The 15299-nt window shown below is 24.7% G+C and overlaps 1 protein-coding gene across 1 annotated transcript; it reads right to left on the bottom strand.

Annotated features, from left to right (window-relative positions):
- Positions 1-796: 796 nt before the first annotated feature.
- On the bottom strand, positions 797-10477 carry LOC145835754 (PDZ and LIM domain protein 7-like). The gene is made up of 8 exons (XM_082943465.1): positions 10376-10477; positions 6755-6906; positions 4595-4722; positions 3049-3385; positions 2515-2695; positions 2136-2253; positions 1849-1964; positions 797-1533 (listed from the first exon to the last, which is right to left on the bottom strand). Exons 1-8 carry the CDS (start codon positions 10466-10468, stop codon positions 1459-1461), a joined length of 1200 nt encoding a protein of 399 aa, XP_082799591.1. The 5' UTR covers positions 10469-10477; the 3' UTR covers positions 797-1458.
- Between the last annotated feature and the right edge of the window lie 4822 nt (positions 10478-15299).

Genomic DNA, 15299 nt, shown 5'->3' with positions numbered 1-15299 from the left:
TAAACATTTTTAAATCTGAAAGTGATGCTATTATAATTATTTGTAAAGTAGAATAACTTCTTTTTTTTTACACAGAGTTCCTAAAATATAATTGTTTGTATTATTATTTTACATGTAGGTATAGAAAAAATCCACTATTTGTATTAACTTTATGTGTTTCAAACTTATACCTTCAATGCAATGAAACTAGTTTAGAAGGCATATGACATTACAATAATACAAGTTTATATAAAACTTTTTTAATCAAAAGTATATTTAAAATTTTATAAGAAAAATTACTTTATTAAATTAGTTTTAAATAAAGTTTAGATTAAAAAAAAAGCTTAAAACTTAACAATCTAAACCCGTAAATTTGCACAAGAGTTAGTAACACACAGTTTATGTTCTTGAAGTTTTTCAAAATCTATTTTTCATTGAGTTTAATTTTGAGTTGCTGTTTTAAAGTAAAATAAAACTTTAAATTAAAAGGCCGTAAGGTAGTTTTTGTTACATTAGGTGCATGTTATTTTTAGCCTAGTGTGTACAGAATATTTTACTCAAGTATATACTAAGTACAGCTTTTTAAAAGTTTAGTAACTACTACATTTATTAGTCAGAATTATTAACTAATTAGTAGATAATGTTCTTAAAGTAGTTATGCACATTGTCAAAATAAAGTCAAACTGCGATTAAAAAACAAATAGTAGCTTTATTTTAGAAAAAAATAGTTTGTACATAGCTTAATAAAACACAAACTGTTTTGTAAGTGAGTTAGATTTATTTTATATAAAAATCGGCAAATTACTTGTGATGTGCTTTTAAGAGTTAAACAGGCAAATTACTACATAAAAAGCAGACATATCTGAAAACTAAGCATAGTCGAGACAATATTAACAAAATATATAAAGTTACAGAGCATTAAGTATTTTTTATCGAGAGAATAATGAGGATTTTAAGGTTGAAAAGAAATACGAACTTTGAACGATTGTGAGGTGTCAAAAATGCACGAGCGTCATTTTTGTTTATTAGTTTATTAAAAAAGTCAGGTTTAAAATTATTGAGCAAACAATTTTATAATTTATTTTAAAACAAAGTTTATAGGAAAAAAATGTACATAAAGTTTTCAATTTGAACAGTTAAAGCTCCGTGCAAAAAGTCACATTTCGTGCTCTTTTGACCTATTAACGATATAAAAGCTAAGATACCTTTGGACATAAAGAATAAGATAAAAAACCAGATTACTTACAAAACGTTGGATTTACAAAAACTAAATTTATTGTAACTATAGTAGAAATAAAACATAGGTCAGCATTTTAGCACTTGTAAACTTTCAAAGTAGGTTTAATCTACCATATGAAAACGAAGAATTTTGAGGCTGAAAAAAAAACACACAACAACAAATAGTTTAAAACAGTCAGCTGCTGTTTATAGCAGTTTTTTATTAAATATTTCTCATATTTATTGATTTATACTTTGAGGTTACTTGCATTTTATACAAAGTGGAAAACCATTTCTTCTTACAAACCTTTTTCCGTTCATATTTCGTTTACAACTCTGTTGTAAATTTGAATATAATTTAAGATATTCGTAGAAAAAAAATTATGTTTAAAATTTTTACAATGCAGGTTTTTCATAAAATTAGGTATTAAGCTTGACATTGTACATTTACATGTATAAAAACTAAAAACCTTTAAAACATTTATAGTAATTAAAAGCTCAAGTTTGTCCATAGCTTATATTTTTTAGGTTATATGACACTTTATAGTAAAGACGTAATACTTTTAGTTAGCTTAAACATAACATACCTTAGTGTTTTGTTATAAAAAAGCTATCTAGAAATTTAAACTTATACAAACTATGTGTACTCACCTTACAATAGAAACACTTAGAGTGCCACTTATTGTCAATTGCAGATATTTCGTTTTGTCCAGCAAGTATTGGGAGCTTGCATCTGAAACACGTATCTGCGAATATTCTCGCGTGGTCTGTTATAAAAGGAAATACAATTTAACATATTTGATAAAGTTTTATGTAACGACAACTCTCATTCTTTTTCATAAGTTCTACCTTTTTTAGTTTACAAAAGCTACTTAACACAGCTACACTACTGACTAAAGTACAAACTCATTGTTATATATTAAACTGCTTATTTAAACCTTTAAGACAGTAAACATCCCCATTTTCGATGCAAAACCCTTCTGTAGGGGGTTTACCGCACTCAATACAAGAAAAACATTCCAAATGCCATTGCATATTAAGTGCTTTAAATGCATCCTGCAAAAATAATAAACTTACAAATAAAATTAGGTAAAACTTTGATTAACTTTTCAATACACGTTAACGCTTAAAAGGTTGCTTGTGCTAAATTTTAATAAAATATGTAATGCTCTATAAAAAATTTTGTTTTCTTAACATTATGAAAAAAAATCTTTATTTTTCAAAGACTTTATATATTTTTTTTTCAATTTGATAACTTTTATCATTTTTGTACAATATTTTCTGTAAATTACAATTATTTCTAAAATAGCTACTTACACTCAAAATTGGTTTCTGACACTTCATACAAGTCTTAGAAAAATACTTCTGATGACAAAGTTCGCAGTAATGTCTTCCATCTTCGGTAAAATACCCTAAAGTGAGATTCTTTCTGCAGTTTGTAGCAGCGCACAAAAAGCATTGTTTGTGGTAACAATCTGATTTCACACTGAAGTACTCACTGTATAGACATATGAAAATTAAATAGAATGGACATAAAAAATTAATATTAATGTACCTGTTTAGGTAAATACAAGCTAATACTTAATTTTAACAAGTAAAAACTTTCAAGTCATCTTTTTTTTACACTTAGTCTAAAACAAAAAAAAATCTTATTTTTACACGCTTCTTTAAAAAGGGTAGTTTAATATTTCTAATTGAAAGCTGTAAAATAAAATCAGATAAAAATTAGTTGAATATCAAGTCGAAATACTAAACACAGTTTATTTATAAGTTTATTAATATTCATAATTTTTAGTAAAAATCATAATTTGTACTTTCAAGATAAAAAAGCTTATATTAAAAATCAAAAACCTGTCATATATAGGTTTACCACATTCTCTACAGAAATCTGCACTAGAATTATTTGATTGGTAGTTTTTTCTCTTTAAGACAGGAGTTTTGGATGATTTCGTCTCGGGAATACTTATACCGTTTGGTTTACTGCCACTAATATTATGGTTTTTGTTACCATTTACATCAAGCTTTAGCGGACTTTTTGAACTTTTAGTAATTGGTGTTATGGTTCCATTTGATGGAGTAACTTTGTGTTCTTCAAGAGGTTTGATAATTTTAAATTCTTCAGGGGGTTTTATTATTTTTAGTTTGTCGTAATCTCCATTTACTGTAACTGCACTGTTTATTATTCTCCCTGAAAAAAAGTAGAGCAAATAATTGATTAAAGTATGTATAAATATAATGAAATACATAACAACATGTATAATTATGATACACTATACAAAAACATGTATATATATAACATTATATAAAATATAAGTATGAATATTATATATGATAGTATATAGAGGATAATACTTTAAATATATAAACAGAATAGTCTTTGCATTCGTAATTAATAAAAAACACAAGTTTTACATCAAGTAAAAACTGCAATATTTTTAATTTAAAGGATAAATATTTAAATTTAGGTTTGTTTTGTTTTTTTACTTATTAATCTTTGATGTATATGCTCTTTAGACCCTAATAAAGAATACTAGAAAGTTTTCTTCAGTATTTCTTAAGATTAAAAATAAGTTAAGTTAATTGTGTATAAAAATCCGCTTAAAAAAATTATTGTTGTAGTTTTAGCTCAATGAAGTATAGTTTGAAAAAGTTCGGTCAAAAAATTGGCAAGGTTTAGAGACACATGTCAAGTTTAAGCAACAAAGCTGGATTGAACACAAACAAAGAATAAAATGTTTAGGATTGAATACTAAAAGTTGGTTATAAAACACTATGGTTAAAAAACAGCGATAAAAAGATAAAAACAGCAAAAATTAAATAGAGAAAACCCACTAATACTCAGTAACTAATAAGCCAAATACATTTTGTAACGACATTATTTAGATAAACATGATAATCTGTTTTTAGTTATGTGAAACAGAAATTGTTTATTTCTTGTTTGAATCAATAATGTTTGCCAATGTCTTGTGAAACTCATCAAAAGTAGATTTAAGTTTTTCGTAATCATCTCCAAGTACTGATTTTAGTTCTTCAGAAGCTAATTGATAACCAATAAAGTTAGTTGGAGCAACTATTTCATTCATAAGGACAGTTTTGTCAATAAAATGTTTGTCGACTGAACTTTTTTCAACTGAAGTTTTGTCAATTAAACTTTGAGGTTTTTGTTCGAAATTTTTCGTTAACAGTTCGTTTATCATTTGCTCATCACCTTAAATAAAGCTTTCTAAGAAGCTTATAAATAACTAAAATATTTCTGAGTCTCATATAAAATTTCAAATTTGTTAATTAGAATAAGTATTTTTTTTAAATCTGATATCAATCTAAAATAAAATAACAACTGTTAAGGAATCAAAAAAGTGTACTTTAGTACAAAACAAAATTAATGAAAGCATCAAACCTTTTCTTAAATTTTTTGGTTTAGGGTTTGGTTTTGGTTGAATAATTTTCTTTTGAACGGTTTCTGCTTTTACTGTAGTGGCTTGAACTGGGTGAGATTTGCGTGGGTTTAAATCAAATACACTTGCCCTGGAAAAGTTTAGAAATGTTAATTTAGTATTCTTATTTATTTTCAATTGACTGATGCCGCTAGCTGTTAGATTATATAAGTTAGTTAAGATTAAGTTGACTTATGCATATAAAATTTTACCTTACACTTTCTTTGATGATTGACAATCAAAGCTTTTAAAAAGCTGTATTACAAAAATTGAAAGTTTGTGAGGTTTAAAAAATACGAAATGTTAAAGAAAACTGGTTTAAAGCCTACATTAAAGTGGCTAACAATAATGTCTTTGTAATTAAGAAACTTTTTTTAGCTTTCAAGTTAGCAGTCTGACAACTTATTTTTATTTTTCGATCTGTTTACGATATATGTAAACAAATTGCTTTCTACAATATATCAAGCTTGTATTAAGCAATTTATAATAAAAACAGTACTTATACTAGAACATATACATAAGTTAATTATTAGAAACTATAACATTAACTAATGTATAAAAAAAATTAAAGTTTTCATAGATAGTTCTAATTAATTTTTAGCTAGAAAAATGAACTGAATCAATTTTGATGTTTCTGGGTGTACTTATCAGGGAACGGGTCGAAATTTGACACCTACCCACTTAATCAACAGTGTTCAGAAAGGTAACCGTAAGCTGAAAAAACTCGTTCCATATTTGAAATATCTATTCACAACCTAGTTACTACTACTTTTAAAATTAAGGTGAAGTATCTTTCACAAATGGTGAATTAAGTTAGTTTATCACTAATTCCAAAAGTTCTATAAAGTTAATTTTTTTCTAAGTAGATAAATTAAATTCTTAAGAGATTTACAAGTCTATTTAACTACATAAGCCCTCATTGGTTACAATATTAGATTGATAATAAAGTAGTAGTTTGTTATAGTTAATTTAAGTTTTTTATAAATAAAAAAAACTAACCACTGCTAACAAATTTCTTAAACAAATAGTTGTTGTAAAGTAGTTTTTATAGATTGAAATTATTTTGCAATGATAACTATGTAACATTTTATTATGACGTCATAAAAAATTATTGCGTGTTTGCTGACTGAAAACCAGCGATTCGTCAGAGACATAAAAGTTTGGTTTAATTTTGCGTTAACAATTTTGCTTTCTGTCATAAAAGCAACAAACTTATACTTTGTAAAAGTTTAATGGTTAAAATAAATTTTCAAGTTATCTATTGTACTAGTTTAATCACATAAAATTATACAATCTTTAGGGTTATCAATTTTTATTGGTATATGCTAGTGCAAATTATATAGTATACATAGAAAATTAGACTTTTGTTTGAATTTGTGCTATACTTGGTCTCGTCTAAGAAAATAATTTGAGCCTTTTATTAATTTGCTAGTGTCGGAAGATGAAATAAAGTTCAACTTAATTAAATTTAAAAGTCAGAGATTAAACATTTAAAACACAATGTTATGTTTAAATCTGTTAATATTTGATAAACTTTGACATTTAAATTTGAAAACAGAAACTGTTTTATTTTGAGATTAATTACGTAGATGACAAGTAAATATAGACGAATAGATTTTAACAAAGTGTTAAAGATTGAACTTTATCATACTTATTTCATAATCCGACATTCAAATAAATATACTGACTGAGTTTAGTAATACTTGTTATAGTTTTACACTTTAAACAAATTTCTATTTCGATTATGTTATTTTGAAATTTACTTTATAATTTTGTTAAAAAATAAACATTTTTACTTGAACAGTTTTTACTAAGGTATACTTCTACTTTTTGTTAAAGTCTAGTTTACCTGTAACTTTTATTTTAAGTAGGAATTAACAGAACGCAAGTTGTTTATATGCAGTTAGGAAACCATTAACAATTATTTGGCAGATAGAGAAACTTTAACGCCAACTTATTAAAAAGTATAATTATTTTTCATCTTTTAAATCTACTTGTTTATTAAAAATGATGAACCAAAATAAAAACTTACAAGGTAAATAAAACTAACTAAATCAAATCTTATTGCAATACCTAACATTAATAAATTAGAACTTTATAAACAAGATGTAATAAAAACAAACAGTTTAAGTTGCAATTGAAGTGTTCCTGGTGAGTTTCTTATGATATCCATTGCTCCTTGAAGATTACAGTTCTTCAAAACGATCCCATTTATAGCTAAAACAATGTCCCTACTACGGAGACCTGCCTTTCCAGCTATGCTATCAGGGTTTACCTGAAGGATAATATATAAGAAAAATAAGTAAGTAATAATAATAATAACAAAATTAAAAATTATTTTATAGTTATCCGGTGTGTTGACAGGATTAACCCTATTTAAAATGGTGATAAAAGGTAAAAGCTATTTTATTATCGTTTTAAACAAAATGCAATAGTCAAGTTTTGAAGATTTTTTGTGTATCATAAACTTTGTAAAGACTTATAATGAAAAAAAAATCTAGTATAGCTAAAGAATTTAGCTACCTTAGGTATAAAAATAAACATTTAAAGTATTAAATGGCCTATTTTTATGTATCTACATTGGACTTACATTGAATTTTGTTTAATTTTTAATGAAAGAATTTATATAAAACTACATCTAAGTTGCTTATGTTATATATATTATCCACAACTTATTTAATTTACTAAATTACTAGTTGTGTTAAGCTTACATATGATCATTAGTAAATTAGTAATACGATAAAATGAAAAAGATTAAGTAGTTTTATCACATAAAGCTTTTAATTACTACAATGGTTATCAATTCACACAATACTAAGGTGCTTAATTGAACTTTTTTTCTATTTAATAGTTAAAATATAAGACACGTACCAACCTCGTATACCTTTTAGAAGTAAAGTGTTAAATATCATATCTAACATCAAATATATTTTAGTGTTATTAATCTCTACTTTGAAACCCTTATCTCTGTCAAGCTATAGTATGTTTATAAACTTTATAACATTTGATGTATACTATATGTGCTTTATTATATGCCTTTTGTGTTTTTATCAATATGTATCTAAAATTTAACAGTTAAACATGTTTGCTATAATTCAATTGTAGTTAAAAATATTTTAAAGGTTTTACAAAAGTCTAAAGTTTGTACGTATTACTCGTTTTAAATAATATTCAGATTTCGTTAAAAAGTTAAGTGATCATATGTTTAGAAAAACTTATTGAAAGGTTCATTGTGTAAAAATCAATATAGTAAAAAATTTAACTAATAATTTATCGTCATCGAGATTTTTAATACCACAATTTTAATCTATTAGCTCTTTTGTTAAGTCATTAGTGAATCATTTAATTTAAACACCACCTTTTAATAAAATTAAAACTATGATTTTGTTAAGTAATCACTGAAACCACTGTGGTCTGATGCTTAGTGCTTTTGTCAAATATATGTTAAGTATTTAATACATTTTTAACCGAACACTATTAGATTAGAGCTCATAGATATATACCTGAGATTTAATTAACCTTGTCTACTACTAATGAGTTTAACCTACGTTTTATCTACAAACTCAAACTAGGTATTAATTAAAGTTATCACTAGTTTAAATATTAAATGCTTAACTACTTTGAACACTTACGTTTAATATACTAGAATTCTAAATTTTTTGTTAACAGAGTTACAATTTTTTTAAATTAAAACTAAAACATAAGTATAAATTTAGTTTCAATTTACAAATAAATTTACGAAGCAGTAAAACAAAGTTATAGTAGTTTTTATGTTTGTGGCTGTGTTTATATTTCTGTTAGGTAACGCATAAAAATTAAGTTTTGAATTATCTTTAATTTTTCTTTGTGCTTTAAGGTTTTGAAAAATGCATTGATACATTGTCGTATCGACATCAGTTGTTTTATAATGTTACACTGTTTTTTGAATCTAAATGCTGTGCACAGTAAACTACTGAAAAAATTATTTTTGCACACTAAACCAGCGGTTCTTAACCTTTTTTTCGTTTTTTATCCCTTTTTGAAAGATCATCATCAAGTTTACCCCTTTTTGGAAGGTAATTACCAAATTTACCCTTAATACACAAAATAGTGTTTAACTTGAGGAGAATATTATATATTTTTTAACTTTAGGCTTACTAACTATAAAAAATAGTAAAATCTAAAGAGCTTATTTATCTTTAAAAAAAAACAACTAAATATTAACTTACAAATTAAAAGAAGCAATTAAAAACATTGATACACATAACTTGTAATAAAGAAAATTTACCCCCTAAAACAAGATAACTTACCCCCAGAGGGAAATTTACTTCAGGTTAAGAATCGCTGCACTAGACAATTTAATAACAAAAAACAGTTTTATCTGGTTTGTAATTAGCATAATATGTTGAAAAATAATATTACGAAAATTTTATTTCTAAAAAAATCTAAAATAACTATTAATGTTCAAACATATTTACTAGTACTTATCAAAACTTTGTTTGTGACGTAGATACTTTCATGTAAACTGCTGCGCGCGTTTAGAGAAACACTAATGAGAGCTAAAAACTTGGCGGAAATGTTAATAACAAAATATACATATTTTAAAGTTCATCATAATGTGCTAATACTTTGAGTGTTCAAAAAGTATAAAAATGCCACAATTTTATTTTGACTTAAAATTACTGCTTTTTGAACTTAAATAGTAAACAATAATATAATAGTATAAAAAAATGCAAAGTATAACCGAAGGCATTTCAAAAACGTTTTGCAATTAAATTTAGCTTGACTTTTTTTATGTTTTCAAAGTTTAACTGCTACATAGTGATTTTCTTATCATTAAGAATATATGGTAATACGAAAACAATTGTGAAAACATTTTGAAAAGATTTTAGAGAAAAAATGAACTTTAAGTTAAATTTTAAACTTTGAAAGTGTTAAAAGTTAAACAGTTGGTTTTTCAACCTTTAAGTTTTACCACTTAATTACTACTTGTAGTGGAAAATAAAGTTTTTTTATCTAACCTTTTAAAACAGCTTTGAACTTAAAAGAGTATTTTTAACAGCAACTATTGAAGATTTTCACAGAATATTAAACTAAAGTTGTGGTTAAAACCTAAATAAGGAAGCTGCACAAAGTTTATTAAGTGTTTGTGCATTAACTTTATCTGCTAAAGTCTGAGAATTATACTATTAACCACAAATTTAATTAACTTTTGCCGACATAAAGTTTATTAGGAAGACCGCAAAAGACTATATTTTATTATAAATTTGGTTAATTACGTAATAGTTTAGTTTTGCTAACCGGTAGAAACTGAGCCTTTTAAACAATTTCTCTGTAATTATATTGATAAAAAAACAGTTGCAATAAGTTTTTAATCATTATTTGTGTTAGCAGTTGACTTGTTTTTTGTACAAACTTTTGGACCTTAAATAAACTATTTGTCGTGTTTTGAATGTAGCTAACATATAAAACAAGTGTTTTTGTATATTACTCTGAATGATACATTATTAGATGAAGTTATAATATACAAAAATATAAAATAATACAAATAACAATTTTACAAGACTTTTAAGTTTATAAGTAAAAAGTTATATAACAAAGTACTTATATTTAATACTTAGTAATTGATATAGTAGTCACAAAAGTTTTCTTATTTACATTTACAGACGTTTTGCATTTGTTTAGTAAAAAAAGTTAAAGAACTTATGCAACAGCAGCCAATCTGATGCTTTGTTTGTATGTTATTTATACTACAAATTATTTACCTGTGAAACAACAATAAAACTGTTGCTACTCGCTGTCCCCATAATTTTGAAACCCCAAGGTGGACCCCCTGTTAAGATAACTGTTTCCGTCATTTTAACTAATTATCTAAAAAATATCAAGTGTTAAAGTTAGTTTGTAAGTTAAAAATCAAAACTTTTCTGTAAAGATTAGTAGAACTTTTTTTAAGTAGATTGCAGTAAAATAATATTTTTTTTTGTAACTTAGTTGTCATTGATCATATTATGTACTTAAAAAAAGATTCAAAAGTAAAAAGTTCATGTAGTCACTAACTTTTAAATTAATCTATGGTTGTTTACAAATTTTAACTGAACAATTATTATATATATATACTTGTTTATTTAATGATGCAAAAAATTATGAATTTAAAGTAATTTAAACTGCACTGTAAATTTAATAAATATATTAATTTAAAATAAAAATATTAATTTTGTATAACTAATAAAAACAGAACAAAAATATAACATTAAGTTTAATGTTTAAAATTAATATTCATTATCAACATAATAACTATAATAAGTTTACGTAACGTTGTAAGTTTTTAAATGTTTGGTTTATTATAAAATTAAAAAACTAAAACATTACTACTAAAACAAAAAAAAAAGATAGATACTTTCAGTCTAAAAACTGAAAAATAAAACATTAGCTGACTTACTAAAACAATTATACTAAAACATCATACAACTACAATACAATATTAGTTTTTTTTTTTTTTGAATGGTCTTAAGCTTATTAATATATTTTTTAACTCAATCATGTGACTGTTACATTAAACTTCAAATAATTTTTATTGCACTGAAGCTTGTTTGTACTATACACTTTGCTAGAAACTTAAGCATATGATTTGTAAAAGCGAATTATACAAACAATATTCTCCAGAGACTTTAGTGCTGTCTTTAAATAGTAGATAACCAACAGACAATGTTTTATCACCGTCTGCTTAGTTTATCATAAATACTGTGATAAAAAACAGAAATTAATATAAACTGCTTCAGTATAAGTACTAATTTTTTTAGTTATAAGTTGTTTGAACATGAAAACGATTAAAACATTTAAGTTTGAAAATAGCAGTGCTTAATTTTAAAATTCATTAAACATTTTTTGTAGCTTTTTTTTCTACTACTACTCGCTTTAACCTTTTCGAAGTATACCAAACTAGTTAGTTGTCTGCCTGTAATTAAAAACAGTCTATAACAAATATAAAACTCTTGAAACATTTAAAACATTATTATGCAACTATAACTGCAACAACTACTGAAAACTTATAAACTATTTACAAAAAAAATTAAAGTTTTTTCAAAAAGCAAAGTTATGTAGATTTGTTCAAATGTAAATCTTAACCTTAAACTTTTTGAAACATTTTTAACCAACGAATGTCTACTATCTTACTTGTAAGGCTTTTGAATTTTGTATAATAATAAAATATTCATTAACTTTGACGACTTAAGCTCTAAATAATATATTAACTCAAGTCATTTGAGCTAAAATGAAGTTACGAAATTGTATTTCATGTAGTCTTATTGTTTCAAAGTTTATGTAACACAAAGTTTTTGTTAATTTGTAAAATATAAGTGAACGGATTAAGCTTTTGGAAAATTTTCATATTTTGTGCTACTGTAACATGTATACCTTCTTATAAAAAGCAATTTGAATAACAATAGAAGTTTCAAGTCAAATGAAGTAACATAAACATATAGCTACTTGACCAACCCTAAAATAACACTTTTGCTAAAACTTTTATCATACAAAATAAAAAAATTAAACTATCAGGTCTTACCATTTTAAGTTATTTAATACACAATTTTAATCTTAAAAATTTTGAAAATGTTATTTGCACTACTTTTTTTATATTGTATATTATAAAGTTTGGCAGTTAATTAATTCAAGAAATTATTTAAAAATCAGTCTTTCACTCATTTAAACTATTTTATAAAAGTATAAGCTATATTAGATTTATTTATAGCTATGAGATTTTTGATTTTTTTTTTTTGCTTTTTAAACAATATAGAAATACAGACTTCCTATAAAAAAGTTGACGAACCCGAAAAAGATAATTTCAAAATATACTATAGTTTCACAGTTAAACTTTGTAGATTTGTATACAACTTAAAATCTTGCACAAAGATTTTAAGTGAAAATTTTTTAAAAACTGAACGATAACTTTCTAAACGGTTTACTATCATTTCTAACTCGCTATCATTTCTAACCCGATCATTTCTAACCCGATCACTTCTAACCCGATCATTTCTAACCCGATCATTTCTAACCCAATTATTTCTAACCCAATCACTTCTAACCCGATCATTTCTAACCCGATCACATCTAACCCGATCATTTCTAACCCGATCATTTCTAACGCGATCACTTCTAACCCGATCACTTCTAACCCGATCACTTCTAACCTGATCATTTCTAACCCGATCACTTCTAACGCGATCACTTCTAACCCGATCACCTCTAACCCGATCACTTCTAGCCCGATCATTTCTAACCCGATCACTTCTAACCCGATCATTTCTAACCCGATCACTTCTAACCCGATCATTTCTAACCCGATCACTTCTAACCCGATTACTTCTAACCCGATTAAACACTATCATTTCTAACCCGATCATTTCTAACCCGATCATTTCTAACTTGATCGTTTCTAACCCGACTATTATTTATTCGATCTGTATTAATACGTTTATGTATTATTGAAGTAATTTAAAGATTTGTTTTAAAAACAAAAAAATCTCAAGAAAGTTGTTTTTTTTTTATCGAAATTTAGTATATTTTGTTTAAAGTAAAACTTAATGTTTAGATAGCTTTAATAAAATTCAACTTTTGATATTTATTGTTATTGGAAGTTTTTTTTTCCTACGCTAGACCCACACATAATAATCTGGGCAGCTTAAACTAAATAGGACATAACAAAGAGACAAAAGTTTATATATCTTAAAACCAAAAACTACATTTTTTTTTTACAGCAAAAAATAAAATCAACACTTAGTATAAGACTAATTAAGTTACTTATGATTTGAAGAAAAATTTTAAACAAACTCAGTTTTTATTTTATAATAAGCAACTTAAATATCAACTCTTTTAACGATCAGTAAGTTGCAATAAAACAAAACACAGCTGCTTAACATTTCTTTTTAGAATTAACTTTAATTTCTTTTCAACAAACAACCTTCTCTGCAAAATTCAGCAATATATATTGAGACAATTTAGTAAATTTCTTCTATGAATTTAGTTCAGAAATCAGCAAAGTAGTCTTAATCAAGCACTTCTACATTGAAATAAGGTTCAGTAGTACTTTTATGAAATTTATTTAGAATATACTACAGTGTCAGAATTTAAACAAACTACAAAAACTTATGAATAAAACTTCTTCTAGTTTATACATCTACCAGATTTTCACATCCTAACTTTTAGACTTAGGTTCTGCTCATTTGTGCAACCGTTTGGTATTTCATTGTTTTTTTATCATTTTTTGTAGCTTTGCCAAAGCATAATCGAAAAATTTAAATACATTTACTAACCACTAAATTTAAAACCTTAAGTCCAAAGCACATTAATAATACAGTTTAAATAAACATTTATCGGAAACATTAGAAAATGATTTATTATTTACATAGGAAAGGCAATTACAATAAAATCAAACTATAGAATGAACAAAATCCTACATATTAAATCAATGGTTCATAAGTACAAAATTTGTTAAATTACTGATAGTTTCTAATATAAACTATCTTATTTTAATCAAATTTGTTCAACTTTATGTAAAGATTAGTTTTGTTTAAAAGCTAAGTCCACATTTAAACTAAAAAATATTTATGACTTTGTGGTAATTTTCGTGGTAATTAATTATTTTAATAGAGTTCAAAAACTGATTATAAATTAACTGTAGTTTTTAGTTTTAAAAGCATTAGGAAAAGTAGAAGTCTTCTGAATTCTAAAGATTAAATATTAAATTTTGGTAGTCGTCAATGTAAGAAATATAATGAGCATTGCAGTGGTTAAAGACTATTCTTTACTTTTTTTTGAAGAGATTCTATATGGTTAGTATAAATTTTAAGTATGGAGACCAGACTGGCAAGTTGCATTCAAATTTAGGGCAAATTTAAACGAAATACCATTTTTTAAGAGTATTAGTATGAGTATATATGAAACTTAAAATAATACAGTTAAAATAATTTAGTAATAATAATTAGTATAGTAATTTAATTAAAAATTATTATCATTAAATCATAAGTTCTTAAAACGAAAGTGTATACTTTATAGCACAAAGTAAAAAGTAGAGGTAAACGTTTTTTTGTTTATAAATAGACCCTGTCATTTACTAGAACTTAAATTAGATTTTATTTCTTTTAGCCAATGGTAAATTATATCTAAAGATTAAATAAGAAATATTATGTAATAAACTTAAACATAAAAGTTAAGTGTCGAAAACTTAATATTTTGATTTTTTCATATTTCTTTAAAAATATGTTGTATATAGAGCAAAATAAATTTACATTTTTAATAAAAATTTTAAAGTTTTAGAAATTTAAAATTCCAAAAATAATTTTACACGATTAATAGTAAAAACTTCTTTAGTATTTTTTTTTGATATGTCTTAAAAGTTATTATTTTACAGATTTCCAAAAACACAAAAACTTTATATTATTTAGCGATCATTATGTATGAATTATAAATATAAGTTAATAGATTCGTTTATACAACTCAAAAAATGAGGTAAATAAAGTAAATTAATATTATGTTAAGTTAATACTAAAATAAAAAATTATACAAAAATTAATTTTTACGTAACATATTAAATCATTATATTATAAAAAAATAAAAATTGAAATTTTTATTATTGGTTTAATTACTTTATTAAGATTTGTTGGTTTTTGCATTAAATCCTTAAAACAAAGAAAT

This window comes from Thalia democratica, chromosome 5, assembly GCF_965202585.1.
Source record: "Thalia democratica chromosome 5, ktThaDemo2.hap1.1, whole genome shotgun sequence".
Lineage (NCBI taxonomy): Eukaryota > Metazoa > Chordata > Thaliacea > Salpida > Salpidae > Thalia > Thalia democratica.
The sequence above is the reverse complement of the archived record's forward strand: the minus strand, read 5'-3'. Positions and strand labels throughout refer to the sequence as shown.

What these genes read in the sequence shown, in the direction of transcription:
- LOC145835754 (XM_082943465.1), bottom strand. Translation starts at nt 10,468, where the DNA reads ATGACGGAAACAGTTATCTTAACAGGGGGTCCACCTTGGGGTTTCAAA. An exon ending in GTTTTATTGTTGTTTCACAG is followed by an intron (nt 6,907 to 10,375) that starts GTAAATAATTTG and finishes ATTATCCTTCAG; the next exon opens with GTAAACCCTGATAGCATAGC. An exon ending in CTTCAATTGCAACTTAAACT is followed by an intron (nt 4,723 to 6,754) that starts GTTTGTTTTTAT and finishes AAACTTTTCCAG; the next exon opens with GGCAAGTGTATTTGATTTAA.